The sequence below is a fragment of the Sinocyclocheilus anshuiensis genome, unplaced genomic scaffold, assembly GCF_001515605.1.
Source record: "Sinocyclocheilus anshuiensis isolate Anshui unplaced genomic scaffold, SAMN03320099.WGS_v1.1 scaffold1393, whole genome shotgun sequence".
NCBI classification, from domain to species: domain Eukaryota; kingdom Metazoa; phylum Chordata; class Actinopteri; order Cypriniformes; family Cyprinidae; genus Sinocyclocheilus; species Sinocyclocheilus anshuiensis.
In genome coordinates this window covers 571,917-586,756 of record NW_015548343.1, presented here as the reverse complement: position 1 = coordinate 586,756, position 14,840 = coordinate 571,917, and the positions used below count along the sequence as shown (strand labels likewise).

The 14,840-nt window shown below is 35.8% G+C and overlaps 2 protein-coding genes across 3 annotated transcripts in view; both read right to left on the bottom strand.

Moving 5' to 3' along the window:
- Positions 1 to 877: 877 nt before the first annotated feature.
- Positions 878 to 7,756, bottom strand: LOC107656619 (probable ATP-dependent RNA helicase ddx6). Of its 2 annotated transcripts, none has more exons than XM_016444530.1 (14): positions 7,584 to 7,756; positions 6,076 to 6,774; positions 5,424 to 5,487; positions 5,099 to 5,203; positions 4,010 to 4,139; positions 3,766 to 3,912; positions 3,581 to 3,675; positions 3,297 to 3,419; positions 3,059 to 3,187; positions 2,109 to 2,225; positions 1,893 to 1,956; positions 1,653 to 1,754; positions 1,284 to 1,512; positions 878 to 1,119 (listed from the first exon to the last, which is right to left on the bottom strand). In XM_016444530.1, exons 2-13 carry the CDS (start codon positions 6,258 to 6,260, stop codon positions 1,304 to 1,306), a joined length of 1,470 nt encoding a protein of 489 aa, XP_016300016.1. In that variant the 5' UTR covers positions 6,261 to 6,774; positions 7,584 to 7,756; the 3' UTR covers positions 878 to 1,119; positions 1,284 to 1,303. The 2 variants fall into 2 exon arrangements, with proteins under 2 accessions (XP_016300016.1, XP_016300017.1); XM_016444531.1 differs by having other exon boundaries at positions 878 to 1,114.
- An 888-nt stretch (positions 7,757 to 8,644) lies between these two features.
- The window catches only part of LOC107656618 (hormone-sensitive lipase-like), a 7,671-nt gene continuing 1,475 nt past the window's right edge, over positions 8,645 to 14,840 (bottom strand). The window contains exons 2-10 of the mRNA XM_016444529.1: positions 13,906 to 14,190; positions 13,632 to 13,722; positions 13,313 to 13,458; positions 11,842 to 12,027; positions 11,499 to 11,651; positions 11,239 to 11,383; positions 9,929 to 10,156; positions 9,442 to 9,809; positions 8,645 to 9,366 (exon numbers count right to left, since the gene is read on the bottom strand). Of these exons, the coding sequence (XP_016300015.1) occupies positions 9,133 to 9,366; positions 9,442 to 9,809; positions 9,929 to 10,156; positions 11,239 to 11,383; positions 11,499 to 11,651; positions 11,842 to 12,027; positions 13,313 to 13,458; positions 13,632 to 13,722; positions 13,906 to 14,190 (1,836 nt within the window). The 3' untranslated portion in view covers positions 8,645 to 9,132. The remainder of the gene's footprint in view (positions 9,367 to 9,441; positions 9,810 to 9,928; positions 10,157 to 11,238; positions 11,384 to 11,498; positions 11,652 to 11,841; positions 12,028 to 13,312; positions 13,459 to 13,631; positions 13,723 to 13,905; positions 14,191 to 14,840) is intronic.

Genomic DNA, 14,840 nt, shown 5'->3' with positions numbered 1-14,840 from the left:
TATATATATATATTCACTACACAGAATATGGATCAAAGTAAAAAGCAAACATTTTGGCAAAAACATATATACATATCTGTAAATAACAATGTCATAAAGTTCATTAATCACTTTATACATTAATTAATATCAAAAGAAATGAAAACTGTAAAAGACGCTATCCTCGACCAACCTTCGCACCAACCTTTAAATAAATGGGAAAAAAAGGAACCAAACAGACCCTTTTGACAAACTGACATAGTTGTGCATATAAATGTGAGGACCTGGTCATACATGTATATGACTGCAGTGTGGTGAATTTTTAAATCAGCTTTCATGTAGTAGTCTGACATCTCTCACATTATGCCAGTTTTGGCATGCCTGTTTAAGTTAGGAATGTCTAATATAGTATAGTTTCAGAATTATATTAAAAAGAAAAAAAAATTGTCTTTGTTTGAAACCATAATTTATGTCTATATTTCCTTATGAATTCCAAATTTACATTTGCCTGTGACTACTAATGAAACTACAAAATGCACTACTAATGAAGATGTTTTTTTCTGAGGCAGTTTAGTGCAATGGTTCATGTTCACACCTGAATCCTGAGCTCTGCAATATTTCCATGGATGCTGGTTTCTCTAGCTGCCTCAGACTGAATATAAACAGAATCTGAAAATGCTTCTCTCATCAATAAATCAATACCAATTTTTCTTTCATAGAATCCAGTATCACCAGTATGCTGCAAAATCCTGTATTAAGTCTTTGGGAATACTTCAACATAGCAATGACATTTTAATCTAAGACAGAGATAATATATATTAAGGCACTTGGGTTAAACAGGTTTTGTTCTATGGTTTGTGTGTAAATTCTCAACTAATGATACAAGTATGCTATGCTCTATGTTCACCAATACCTTTGTTTATTGTTTTCTATCAAATAGGAACCTTTCTCTGAATGTTTAGTTTTTGTTCTTGCATGTCTCAACTGGTCATTTATAAAGAGGTATAACCCCCCTAAAAATGAACAATGAATGAAAAAAAAAAAGAAAAAAAAAACTGTGGAGCTGGAAAAGATGATGAAAGATACGAGCAGAGAAGTAACTGGTTTGTGCAAAAGTCAGGTTCAGTTTCTCCAACTATCCTAGAAAGAGCAGATGGTAAAGTCAGTCCAATTTTCACTGATTCATATGGAAATATAAATAGACATTGCAATATTAGGTATTCTTAGATCAATAAACACACGTTAGGTGAATTTCCCCATTACATGACATAAGTACAAAAAGTCTCCCAACTGTATGCCTTTACCTGCTCTCTAATGGTGCTTCCTAATGGGCTTCAGACCCTCCGCCAGGGTGAGATGCCTCTGCCTCACAGTCAGGGTTCACAGAGTGAAACTCTGCCACATACAGGCTCTTATCGATGCTACCGGGAATGGGCTTTATGTCTGTCATCAGCTGGTCCTCAATGGTCTTCAGGTTAAAACGATCCTCAGCCGTAATGAGATTGATTGCCAAACCCAGATGTCCAAACCGTCCTACAAATTTAACACAGGGGCCATATAATGATACATTATAAATAATATAAAAGTTTGAAGTGTGTAATAAAAAAAGTGTAAAGTCTAAATAATGTAATCCAAATTTAATCCTCCACATCTTTGTTGTCTGTCAACTTCACCTGAGCGTCCGATGCGATGCAGATATGTTTCTGCATTCTTGGGGAAGTCAAAGTTGATGACCACATTTACTGCCTGGATGTCGATGCCTCTAGTGAATAAATCTGTATCAAGAGCATAAATTCAGTTAGAAACACCTTGACAAAACATACATTTAATTTTTTCTAGCTGATGTTATTATTATGCAATTACACAAAAAAAAGAGTTAAGATACTATAATATACTGTATATACTATACTCACCGGTGGAAACGAGGTTCCTGCAGAGCCCATTTCTGAAGTCGTGGAAAACACGGTTTCTGTATTCCTGCCATGTGAATGAAATGAAGCACAATGTTTGCTGTCACAAATAATTGCAATACTGCAAAGTTTCAAGAATTTGACTGAAGCAAATAAGCAAATCATGCTGAACAGATCTGAATTACACTGGAACTGACAACAACAAAACACATACAGTACCTGCATCATCTTAGCATGAATGTAAAAGCAGGAGCAGCCCAGCTGCGTGATCTTCTTGGCCAAAAGCTCCACTCGCTGAGTAGAGTTACAAAAGATGATGGACTGATTTATCTGCAACTATTGAGAAAAGTGCTTGGGTCATGTTAACTGTAGAAACAATGCCATTTGTTAGAATTCAGAAAAGAACAAAAACAGCCTAAGCTAATGCATTAAAGGAATCGTTCACCCAAAAATTAAAATTTACTCTCCCTCAGTTCATCCAAGATGTAGATCATCACAGATTTAGAGAAAATAAATGTTCAATATTTGCTCACAAATGGATCCTCTGCAGTGAATGGGTGCCAATAGAATGAATGAGTCCAAACAGCTGATAAAAACATTAAAAACCCAATAATCCACAACATTACTCCAGTCCATCGATTAATGTCATGTAAAGTGAATAGCTTGTAACAAAAAAAAAGAAAAAAATCAAGCCATGTTTAACTTCAAACCATTGATTTTGGCTAAAATATCAGTCCTCTATCCATAATACTGCTTTCTCCAGTGAAAAAAACATGTATGGATCAGGAGAGAAATATGCACAGATCAAGCACAGTTTACAAGTGAAAACCATCCAACATTTCTACACAGATATGTTTCACTGGAGGAACTGCAATCATAGATTATGGACTGGTATTTTGTCCAGAAGTGACAGTTAAGTTAAAACACCTTAATAATGTTTTTGTTTTTTTTGAGGGAGAGTAAATTCTCAGCAAATTAAAATTTTTGGGTGAACTTTTCCTTTAACTCATGAGACTTAATATATTTAAAGGGGCCAAAATGCAAAAATACTTTAAGTTTCAGAATTCAAAACTAAGCAGCCATTCAGAAGCCATCATGATTGTGACATTGTACCCACCCTAAATATATATATATTTTTTTAAGTCCTAAAAGGAAATTCACTCTTTTACCCTGGAGAACAGTGTGTTAAGGCAGTGGACTTTCTGTCTTTCTGTGACGTAAGCATAGTACTGCGTAATGCCTTTTAGGGTCAGTTCCTCCATCAGATTAATCTCATAGGGCTTCTGCAGGTGCTTTGCCTGATGAGATACAAAAGTGTGTAAATGTAAAACCTGCAGATGTAGAAAGAGACAGATGAGCACAGTCAAAGCATAAATGTGTTCAAAATGATGCACAGCCTTCTCTAACCATGAACTTCTGTACACTGATGGGGAATGTGGCTGAATAGAGCAGAATCTGTCTGTTCTTTGAAAGGAAACCAATGATGTCCTCAATAATAACCACAAAGTCCCGAGAGAGCAGTTTATCAGCCTATAAGAAAACAAGCAATGAAGGTTGAACTTTGATAGTGGTGGTATTAACAACATCTAAATAACTGTGTCAAGATGTTCCATTGTGACAGTGTGCAACAGGAAATAATCATTTTATTAATATTCTGACGGGCATGTACAGTAAGCATGTGCAATACTCACCTCATCCATAACCATCATCTGAACTTTATTCACTTTGGCTATGCCCTTTTTTATCAAGTCCAAGATTCTGCCAGGTGTTGCTATAACAACATGAACTGCAGAAAACAGTTTTGAACAACATGCTTTTACAGCAGAAGATGATCACACTGTAATCTCTTTATGATTAGGTGATCACTGAACATTACCCTCCTCATCCAGGCGCATGATATCATCTCGTAGGTTGGTCCCACCTGTGGTTGCCATGACCTTGACTCCACCCAGGTGCTTGCTGATCTGAATACTGATCTGACTGACTTGCAGAGCCAGTTCACGAGTGGGAACTATCACAATGGCTGCAGGTAAACACAGAAAGATAGTACAGTAAAAAAAAAAAAAAGGGGGTGGGGAATAAAAGGTACATCTTGTGTAAAATGTTTTGGAGAGAGATACCCTGGATATGATCCTTTTTTATGTCAATTCTCTCCAGAAGGGGGATAAGGTATGCACCACTCTTTCCGGTCCCGTTTTTGGCACGAGCCAGTATATCGCGGCCAGAAAGGGCAATAGGAATACTCTCCTCCTAAAATAAAAATTAAAAAACAATCGAAGGAACAGTTCACCCAAAAATGAAAATTTGCTGAAAATGTACTCATCCTCAGGCCATCCAAGATAAAGAGGAATTTGTTTACTTCATCAGAACAGATTTGGACAAATTTAGCATTACATTACTTTACAGAGGATCCACTCTGCAGTGAATGGGTGCCGTCAGAAACAGAGTCCAAACAGCTGATTAAAACATCACAATAATTCACAAGTAATCCACACGAGTCCAGTTCATCAATTAAAACTTTGTGAGGAGAAAAGCTGCTCACAATTCCATCATTAAGGCATTTTAACTTTAAATTGTCGCTTCTGGCCAAAATATGAGTCCATAATCCATAATAACACTTCCTGAAAAAGTTCATCCCGTTGTCCTCTCACATCAAAATCCACCGATATATTTGTTTAAAACTGTTTTGGACTGTTTGCGCTTGTAACAGGTGCTTGATTTGTGCATATTTCTCTTCTGATTCAGACAAGATGACTTTTTCACCACTGGAGAAAACAATACTATGGCTTTATTACTATTTTGTAGCTATTATGCCAATATAGGAAGCAACAGTTTGAAGTTAAAAACGACTTGATGGAATGGTTTGTTACAAACATGCAGCTTTTCACTTCACATGACATTAATTGATGGACTGGAGTTGTGTGGATTACTGTGTTGTTTTTATCAGCTGTTTGAACACTAATTCTAACGGCACTCATTCACTGCAGAGAATCCAATGGGGAGCAAGTGATGTAATGCTACATTTCACCAAATCTGTTCTTATGAAGAAATAAACTCATCTATATCTTGGATGGCCTGAGGATGAGTACATTTTCTTCAAATTTTCATTTTTGGGTGAACGATTCCTTTAAGCATAAACACTGAGGATACCCATGTTGTTCAGAAAGACTGGTAACTTGTCTATGTTTTGAAGTTCTTGCATCTATTACCTGAATGGGGGAGGGCTTTTCCCAGCCCATCTCAAAAATGCCCATCAGCAGCTCTCTCTTTAGACAGTAGTCCTCAAACTCATTCCCTTTGGTTGCAGTCACATCCTTGAGAGAAAGAAATAGCATTAAATAGACAGATCATAAGGAGATCTGTATTTGTACTTAACAAAATGAAAAACAATCACTATTCATCAAATGCATGTTGCATGTTTATATAAGAATTCTACATTGTGTGTTTTGGTGAAAAACAAGACGTCCTTATAATTACATTACATTAATTTTTAAAAAGGAAAAAAAGTTTAAAACATTTAACTGAAAGACTTACAGAAGTTTTTACTCTATTGTCCTTAGCCGGGAGCAGTAGGCTTTTTTTCCAGTCATCACCAAACCTGTGTGTCAGTAAATTAATATCTATACTTCTGTACAAACGTTTGGGGTCAGTAATACATATGTATATATTTGTAAAGAAAGAAATTAAAACTTTTATTCAGCAAGAACCTATTAAATTGACCAAAAGTGACAGTAAAGACATTTATTATGTTACAAAAGATTTCTATTTCAAAAGATGTCTATTCATCAAAGAATCCTGTAAAAAATGTATCATGATTTACAAAAACTTGATAATAATACAAAACGTTTCTTGAGCAACAAATCAGTATATTAGAATGATTTCTAAAGGATCATGAGACACTGAAGACTGGAGTAATGATGCTGAAAATTCAGCTTTGTCATTGCAGGAATAAATTACATTTTAAAATATATTAAAACCGAAAATAGTTATTAGAAATTGTAATAATATTTCACAATATTACTGTTTTTACTGTATTTTTGATCAAATAAATGCAGCCTTGGTGAACATAAGAGACTTAACAGACCCCAAACTTTTAAACAGAAGTGTACACAGACATGTCATATATAACACACATACATTCTAACTAAGCAAACAAGTGTTCATTATGACAGTATAACAACCTTACCTGATTCCAGGTCCTTCCTGAGATGCATTGGCTGGTTTCTGGGTCCCCATGGGCTCCTTTCCAGGCTGAGAACTCACAGATTGGGGCCCTAACTGAGAGCGGCCTTTAGGCTGTCCTATAACATGCCTATTGTGTGTGTTTAAACCTATGACAGCAGGCCCAATGTTCTCCATCTTTGTTGCCATTTGTTTTAAGTTTCTAAAGCTTTTCCATGTCTTTTTCACTTTTCTAATGCCTTACTAAGGTCTAATAAGACCTAGTGAACCATTCACAGTGTCCACAAGGCCTCAATAAAAAGTGTCACTAAAGAATCTTATCAGATATTTATAAATTCTTCATACAGCTTAGGCTCAATAATTCAGAGCAATGCTGCCACACAAGATTTATTACAAGGGCTCTTCTAAAAGAAGAGAAATAAATATTTATGTGAATAAATATTGCACACAGTATAGAAAATTATACCTGGACAGGTGTAATAAAGAACTTGTCTGCTAAGGCAATCTGAACTACAGAAAGACCTAGACCAGAACTTTCTTTTCGTGTCTACACTTCTGCAATATTTACAGTATGCAAACAGTGCTTTGTGGTCTTCTGGCTGCCGATTCGCACTTTTACTTCTTCAGATGCAGTTTAACTCTCAAATGTCTCAAATGTCCTTTCCTCTGTGTTGACATCCAGTTGTGCCCACACCTGTGCCACCTGCAGAGAAACAATGTGGAAATCAAAGACAATTCACTATACAAACTGAAATGACATGAAATATTCTGAAAGATGTTCATGGAATAACCATTTTTAATTTATTACCATTTTACAGTAGTAACTATATCAATATAATATTGGTAAACCTTTGGTTATCATCATTTATTGTAAACAGAAAGCTTTTTTTAAAACTGTCTAATGCAATGTGATAATGGGTCATAATCATCCCGACAGAAAAAGTATTGTGGTGTAAAATGTAGTATAAGTATAGTATATTCCATAGTATAAAATGGAAATACTATATAAAAGTACCATGTCACATGTCATGATACTGAATGATTCCCATATTGTAAAATCATTGTATTTATGTTGCACTTTACAGTACTTAAAGTAATAACACTGAATTACCATGGCACTTTTACTAAAGTCAAAATTGAGACATTATATAACATTATTATAACTTTAATCTCGTAAATGCTACGATCTAATTCTATTAATTTCGACTTTATTCTCAAAATATTTCGACTTTATTCTCGTAATTTTGACTTTATTCTCAAAATATTTCGACTTTATTCTCGTAGTTTTTACCTTTTCCTCAAAACATTACTTTAATCTCGTAATCTTAGTTTTTTTTTGTTTTTTTTAACGTGGCACTAAAACGCCGCCGTAAATTACTTCAGGCAAATAATTTTAAAAAATAATCCCAAACTGACCGACATCAAATAGTTTAGTTAGCAGGTGAATTGTGCTAAGCTAGGCTAAACTTATAACATTACACTAAAATACGACAGTTAAAACCAAATATTTACCTTTACTTATGTCAGTTTCCTATGTTGCCATATATGTGAGGTAAATTACTTGGTAATTAACGTGGTATTTATCATGTCGCTACAAGCAGCTCGTCTCTTTGTTGTATTTCTGTCAACACGGTCGAGCGACATGGACGTCAGTGGGCTTCGTTTTGAGGCTGCACATCTGAGGTGCTGCCATCAACGGTACGGAGGCTCTTATGACCCTAACTATCAAACATTCATTTATTTACTGCATTTCTTTCTTTAAATGTGTGTCTTTATTCTCTTAAAAATTACTGTGGTATCCATATTGTATTTTAGGCATTCTTTGGCATAACAAATAATAATACAAGAAAAAAAAGTTAAAAAAAAAAAAATTAATTATATTGAAATAATAAATACTTAATGATTTCAGACTTGAAATTCTTATTATTAGTAGTAGTAGTATTATAAAGTAGTGACTAATACTTATCAAATTACCATAGTCTTCTTGTAGTAACAATAACTGCAAAATTGTGCAAAATATAGACCAAAACAGCACTGGAAACAAAGGGTGCTTTAAAAATAGTGGATTATTAATTTATTGCATTTGACATTCAGTTGTACAGTAATGTACAGTATAGAACAAACATCTTTGGTATTATAAGAAAAAAGTACAGGTCATCATGTGCTGAATCTAATTTGGTTATGGTTATGACCACCTTTTAGCCATTTAGTTTACTGCATCATAACGTGAACTGGTAATAAGTCAACAGTGAAAGATTCTTGTGCATCTGGCCAGTTGTTTTTCAAGAAATGATGAGGTAACCTGTTAATATGAAGGTTCAAGTGTAGACAACAGTACTATGAAAAGACACAATGCTGTAAAGCTTAAAATCGCATCCTCAAAGTTTTGTCAAGATATATAATCATATCACACACAAATATCCTTGTAAAATTAATTAAATAATGAAATAATGTATGCTTACATTATAATTTAATATCATAGCAGGGGTGTCAAAGTAATTTCAGGCCATGAGACACACTGGACTAAACACAACCTTGTGTGGGACAATTGAAGTTTTTTTTATATATATATATATATCATAGAGTGCGCTGTGTGTTTGACACCCCTACGTTTAAACATTCAAACCATTTTCATTTCAGATAAAAATAAGAGGTCAGACATGGTGATTTTAATAGAATCCACAGTGCAGTTGCTTTAAATATTAGTTTGCAGTGCAGAAGTAGCTAGGATTGATCTTATTGCATCACTACAGGCACAATGGTGAAATTTTGGTGGATGATTAGACATTCAGTTCGTTCAGAACACAACAGTGAATAGTTAATGTGAATACTTAAAAATGAGTCATTCTGATGCAAAACTGCACATTAAGCCTATGACTTTGGTATTGCAAGCTGGACCTACAATTGCTTCCAGGAGTTCAGCTGGTGGATAGACTTATCTTTTTAAAAATAAATTTCTGGTTTCAAACCAGTAAAAACTAGTTTCACTTTATTATTATTTAGATCCCTGGAACTTCTTGGACATTGGTGGTCCATCATGACTTTCCCAAGCCTAAACTGTCTAATTGAGCCCCGGCTGCCTCTGATGAGCAGGTAGTTCCTCTTGCTGGAAGACTTCTCTAATTCGTTTCACACATATATCAGATGCTTCCTGGGTTTCTTTGGAAAGTTGAAATAGGCTCAGGAAGCCATGGGGAAGGTCTTCAACCACAGTGAGCGTCACAGGCTGGTTCATATTCCTAAGCTTTTTGGCAAGCATCACTGAATCATCTAACAGGGCATCCAAAGCTGAGGCCTGAAAAGAACAATCAAAGCATTAAAATAATAGTTTCAACATTGTTCTTGGAAATGCATTTTCATCATGTCTTACCACTATATGCACAGGTGGAAGCCCCTTGAGAAGACTGTCCGGAGCAAGTAGAGGAGAAACAAATGGGTTCTTCATTATTGGTGTGCAAGGTGTCCGTATATCCACCAGACACCTAGACCGGAGTGGCTCAAAGTTGTCTGGGTATTCTTTGACTTCCTGTGGTTTCTCTACAGAATGTGACTTGGAAGGTGAAGGACCGTTTGATGATGTGGTTGAAGAGGATGACGATGCTGCTTTTGGATCTAATAAAGTGTGAAACCAATTTGTTACTCCTTGGGCGAAGTTAGTCAGCAACTTTACTGTGTCCTGTCCCAAAGCAGCCAAGGTATCTAACTGCTGAGATGGCTGTACTGACTGACAACTCGTACCTGAGATAGAGACAGTGACCAAGAGACAGTACAATCATGAAAGTGCGGTAGATAAAAGCTGCTTTGAAACAATCTGCATAGAACTCTTGTCTGTAACATGACTTGATTCAAAAGCTCACCAGCATAGGCATCAATACACTTGTAGAGCACACTCAAAGGCAGCAGAGGGTCGATTAAAGTGAGTAGTCTGGATGGTGAGGCATCTGTTGTTAGCAGAGTTGCTGGGTACGCTGCCACAATCCCATCAGGAACACGTACACCGTGAGACATTGCCCTCATAGAGACTGTTATACACAGGTTACCGCCTGCACTGTCTCCCACCAAGCAAACACGCTCTGCAGTCGAGCCTGTGCAGCAAGATCAACATTTAGAGAGTCCTGAAGCATGGTTGAGATGGATTGCTTGTCATGTTCACACCTGTTATTATGCTCACACACCTAAAGGTAAAAATAAAGTTCATATGATTCTTTGCAGAAGTTCAACCCTCTTTTTATAGGAATTGTGACTGGCTATATGGTTTTATGGAGGGTAAATAAAAGTTATTGTTCTTCGCAACAACATCTTGAATGTCATAAAATGGAAAAATTAAACTGATTTAACCATCAAATTATGGGCATTTGACCAAATACTTTTGGGAAGTTTTGTAGTGTGATGTACTTCACCTAAAATTATTTAAAAAGCAAAGCATTTTGCTAATTATTTTGTAATTATTATATACTACCGTTCAAAAGTTGCGGTCAGATTTGTTAATGTTTTTAAAATAAGTCTCACCAAGGCTGCATTTATTGATATTGTACAGTATTTTACTGTACAGTAATACTGTATAATATAATTACAATTTCAAATAACCGTTTTCTATTTTAATACTTTTAAAATGTATTTTTTTCCCCTATCTGCAGTCATTACTCCAGTCTTCAGTGTCACATGATCCTTCAGAAATCATTCTAATATACGGATTTAACTCTCAAGAAACATTTATTCTTATTATCAATTTTGAAATCGGTTGTGCTGCTTAATATGTTTGTGGAAACCAAGATTTTTCAAGATTCTTTGAGTAGAACATTTATAAAACAGCATTTATTTGAAATAAATATCTTTTGTAGTATTATAAGTGTCTTTGCATCCTTGCAAACATTTGAATGGTAGTCCACATTAAGTTTTTTTTTATATTCTTTCATAATAATTATAATTTTTTTTTACTATTAACAACATTATTAACATTATCTCATGTTAATTGAGAAACTGTGATAGAATAATTTTATTTACAATTTCATTTGTTGCAGCGTATTACATTTCCTATTTAGACGGCAATAAAATCATTGACTAGCACATGTAATTACTGAAATTACATCATATCTCCATAAAACAATTACTGTCTGTATATTAGTTTAGTTATTAGTCCATTTGGAGAGGAGTGTGCTTTACAAACCCAGCAAGTGGCAATTCTTTAAGGCCCAACAGTAGGCATAGAAACACTCCTCTAGAGCCCGGGGGAACGGGGCCTCTGGAGCCAATGAGTAATCCACAGAGAGAATAGGCACATTCAGATCCTTTGACCAGCTCTTCAAGTAATTCTACAATAGAGAGAAAACAAGACAGAGGGCCTCAGAAAAAAAACACAACATCCTAACAAAGAAATCATTTAGGTGAGAAACCTTTTATAGGGAGGTAAAATTGCCACAGCCACACCTCATGTGATTTTGAAGTTTGTGCAACAAAGCCTCCTCCGTGGAAGTGTACGAGCAGGCACGGAGAAAGAGGAGCTGTCTGACGACTGAAACCCCCTGGCAGAGAGAGCTGAGGCCCCTCGGGACGAGAAAGGGCCAACAGTTCTGCACTGTCCTGAGGGAAGAGTTTGAATATGGAGGACATTTGGCAGAATTAATTGTTTGAAAGAAAAGCAGCATTTAGTTACAAGAATGTTGAAAACATTTCTTCATACTCATGCTGGAAACATCATTCAGAGCCTTAGGATACCTGTTTGTCTTAAAAATATGTAATGAATTATTTCTTTTTCATAAAACACACAAACCTGTCCTTGTCGGAGTGTGTGAGAGATCAAGCGCACTTTGACTGGCCCAGGGCCCCAGTGTGCAACTGGAGGATTCATAGAGACTGAGAAACTGGGGTCAGAGGCCAGTGGCAAACTCAGACTTACAGCTGGTATGGTTAATATTACATTCACTTGCACCACAGTGGAAGCAATCCTTGTCAAACTCTTTGGAAAAATACAGAAAAGAAAAAAGATAGAAAAAGGATAACTGAAACTCTTCTGTCTTATTTAAACTTAGCATTCAAAAGTTTGGCGTCAGTCAGAGTTTTTAAAAGAAATTAATATATTTATTCAGAACGGATGCAATTAATTGATCAAAATGACAGTAAAACATTTATAATGTTACAAAAACCTCATGAAAAAAATCTATTTAAGTTCTTTTGAACTTTCCATTTATCAAAGAATCCTGAAAATGTATCAGTTTCCACAAACGTATTAAGCTGCAAAACTGTTTTCAACATTGATAATAATAAGATATGTTTCTTGAGCAGCAAATCAATATAATAGAATGATTTATGAAGGATCATGTACCACTGAATACTGGAATAATGATGCTGAAAATTCAGCTTTGCATAACAGGAATAAATGACATTTTTAAAGGGGTCATATGATGCTTTTTTAAAGATCATTATTTTGTGTATTTGATGTAACAGAATATGTTGACATGCTTTAATGTTCAAAAAACACATTATTTTTAAAATACTGTACATTATTGTAGGTCCTCTATGCCCTGCCTCTCAAACGCTTCGTTTTCTACAAAGTCCCTCCTTCCGACAAGCGCAGTCTGCTCTGATTGGCCAGCTGACCCAGTGCATTGTGATTGGCCGAACACCGCAAGCACTCGTCGAAAATGTAACGCTCCTTACCATAATCGCGAGCTTCATCTTTCAAAATAAATTTAAGACAGAGCCCGAAAGGGGAACAGAGTCGCGTGACAGACACAGTGATGAAGCTGGTATGTGTTTGTGATGTGACGCACTCTCTCTCTCTCTCGCTCTCGCTCTCGCTCTCGCTCTCGCTCGCTCGCGCACACACACACATGATGCGCAAAACTCCGCATTTGAACAGTCAATAGCAAATACTTAAACTAATAACTGGTTTTGAGACTTTAGTCTTTGCAACTTCAGGGATCTTATCTATTCACGAAGAGCTTGTAACACTTCAAAGAGAAAGGAAAACTTGAAATCGCATCATATGACCCCTTTAAATTATTCAAACAGAAAACAGTTATTTACAAATTATAAAATTATGTAACAATAAATCTGACTGTATTTTTGTTCAAATAAATGCAGCCTCGGTCAGCATTTTTTTAAATCTTACTGACCCCAAACTTTTGAACGGTACTGTAAATATTGTAAACCTACAGTTTAACAACAAGAACAATATAACAAGGTATTGATATTGTTTTATCTGTTCTCATAAAAGCGCACATAATCATACTTGTACTTACTGATAATAGCTCAGTCTCTGTAAGGTTCCAAAAGGTTTTCCAAAACTGCATATCTAGATTTTGTGTGATGCGCTCAAACTCTGTCCCCCTCAACTCAGGGTCTACCACGTATTTGCCCGATGTGAAGAAAGATAGAGCAGCAATGCCTGTAAATAAATCATCAAGTTCATTGGCAAAAGGGATATGTAATTGTGTGAGAATTATAAGAGACTAATTTCACCCACTGCAGTGTTTTATGGGAATAGCAGACATAAACACATCAAAGAATAAATCATGTAGTCCTAATATTATGATCTGCCCTATCTGAGTCTGCACTTACCTAACCCAGTCTGCTGTTTCTTGTAGTTTTCACCAAAGGACACCATACTGATGACCACTGTCTGTAGAAAAGGCCTGAGAGAAGGGGAAAACTTGGAGCAGAGACAAATAAAAAGAGACTTTGTGTTTCTGGAACCAGTTTGCATACATCATAAACTGCATGCACCAGTGAAACAATAAAGACTTGTATTCATGGGAGGTTCCTAGTACTGTTAAAAATGAAAAAACTGAAATGAAAGCAAAATTATGCAAAATAATTATTAACCTTATCTTACCTGGAAGCCCAAGCAACGACCATAAAAACAAGCTTTGTGCATGGAGGTGTATTCTCGCACAAACCTCTCGCTTAAACCCCCTTCCTCCTGTGAATAGAGCTGACCATGGGCATTGTCATTGAGTAATACCTGTGCCAGGTATAGCAACGCACGCAGCTGGCACAGGGCACTACAGTATGCATCCATTTCCGCCATATTATGGTCCATCCTGAAAAACGCTCCAGTGCAGTTTGATGCGATGTAACAGGCCTTCTGAAGGATGTGGATGATGCAGGAATGGACCACCTATGGAAAATAGACAACGTCAATGGACTTCTTTTGTGGATATTAGGCTAAATAATATTCTATAATTTTCTATGAATATTTGTAAAATTATTTATAAAAATACACTGTTCAAAAGTTTGGGATCAGTAAGATTTTTTTTAAAGAAATTTAATATTTTTTTCAGCAGGGAAAGATATTTGAATTTTAAATAAACGTTGTTCTTTTGAATTTTCTATTTATCAAAGAATCCTGAAAAAAAAAAAGTATCACAAAAATATTAAACAGAACAAATGTTTTTTTCCCTTTTTTTCTTGAGCAGCAAATCAGCATATTAGAATAGGTGCGTTCGACTTGAAGCACGGCTACAGACGGCGATCAACGAGAGCAGCCGCTTGCAGTCGGGGGCGGAGGTGAAAACGGAGCCGTCAAGTCGGACATTTCTGCTCCCGTTAGTGACGCTCACGCGGTGTTTGCACCGTTGCATACTCTATCACAGATGAAGTGAATTAAATGCAATATTTGTCAAATACACAGACGTTTCAGAAACTTTTTCATGAGCAACAGAAACACTTTTTATATACTGCTTAATACAGGGCCATCTGTTCAAGAATAAAGTTCAACATAAATATATACTATTTAAATACTAATAAAGTGGGGGTATATATGCTTTC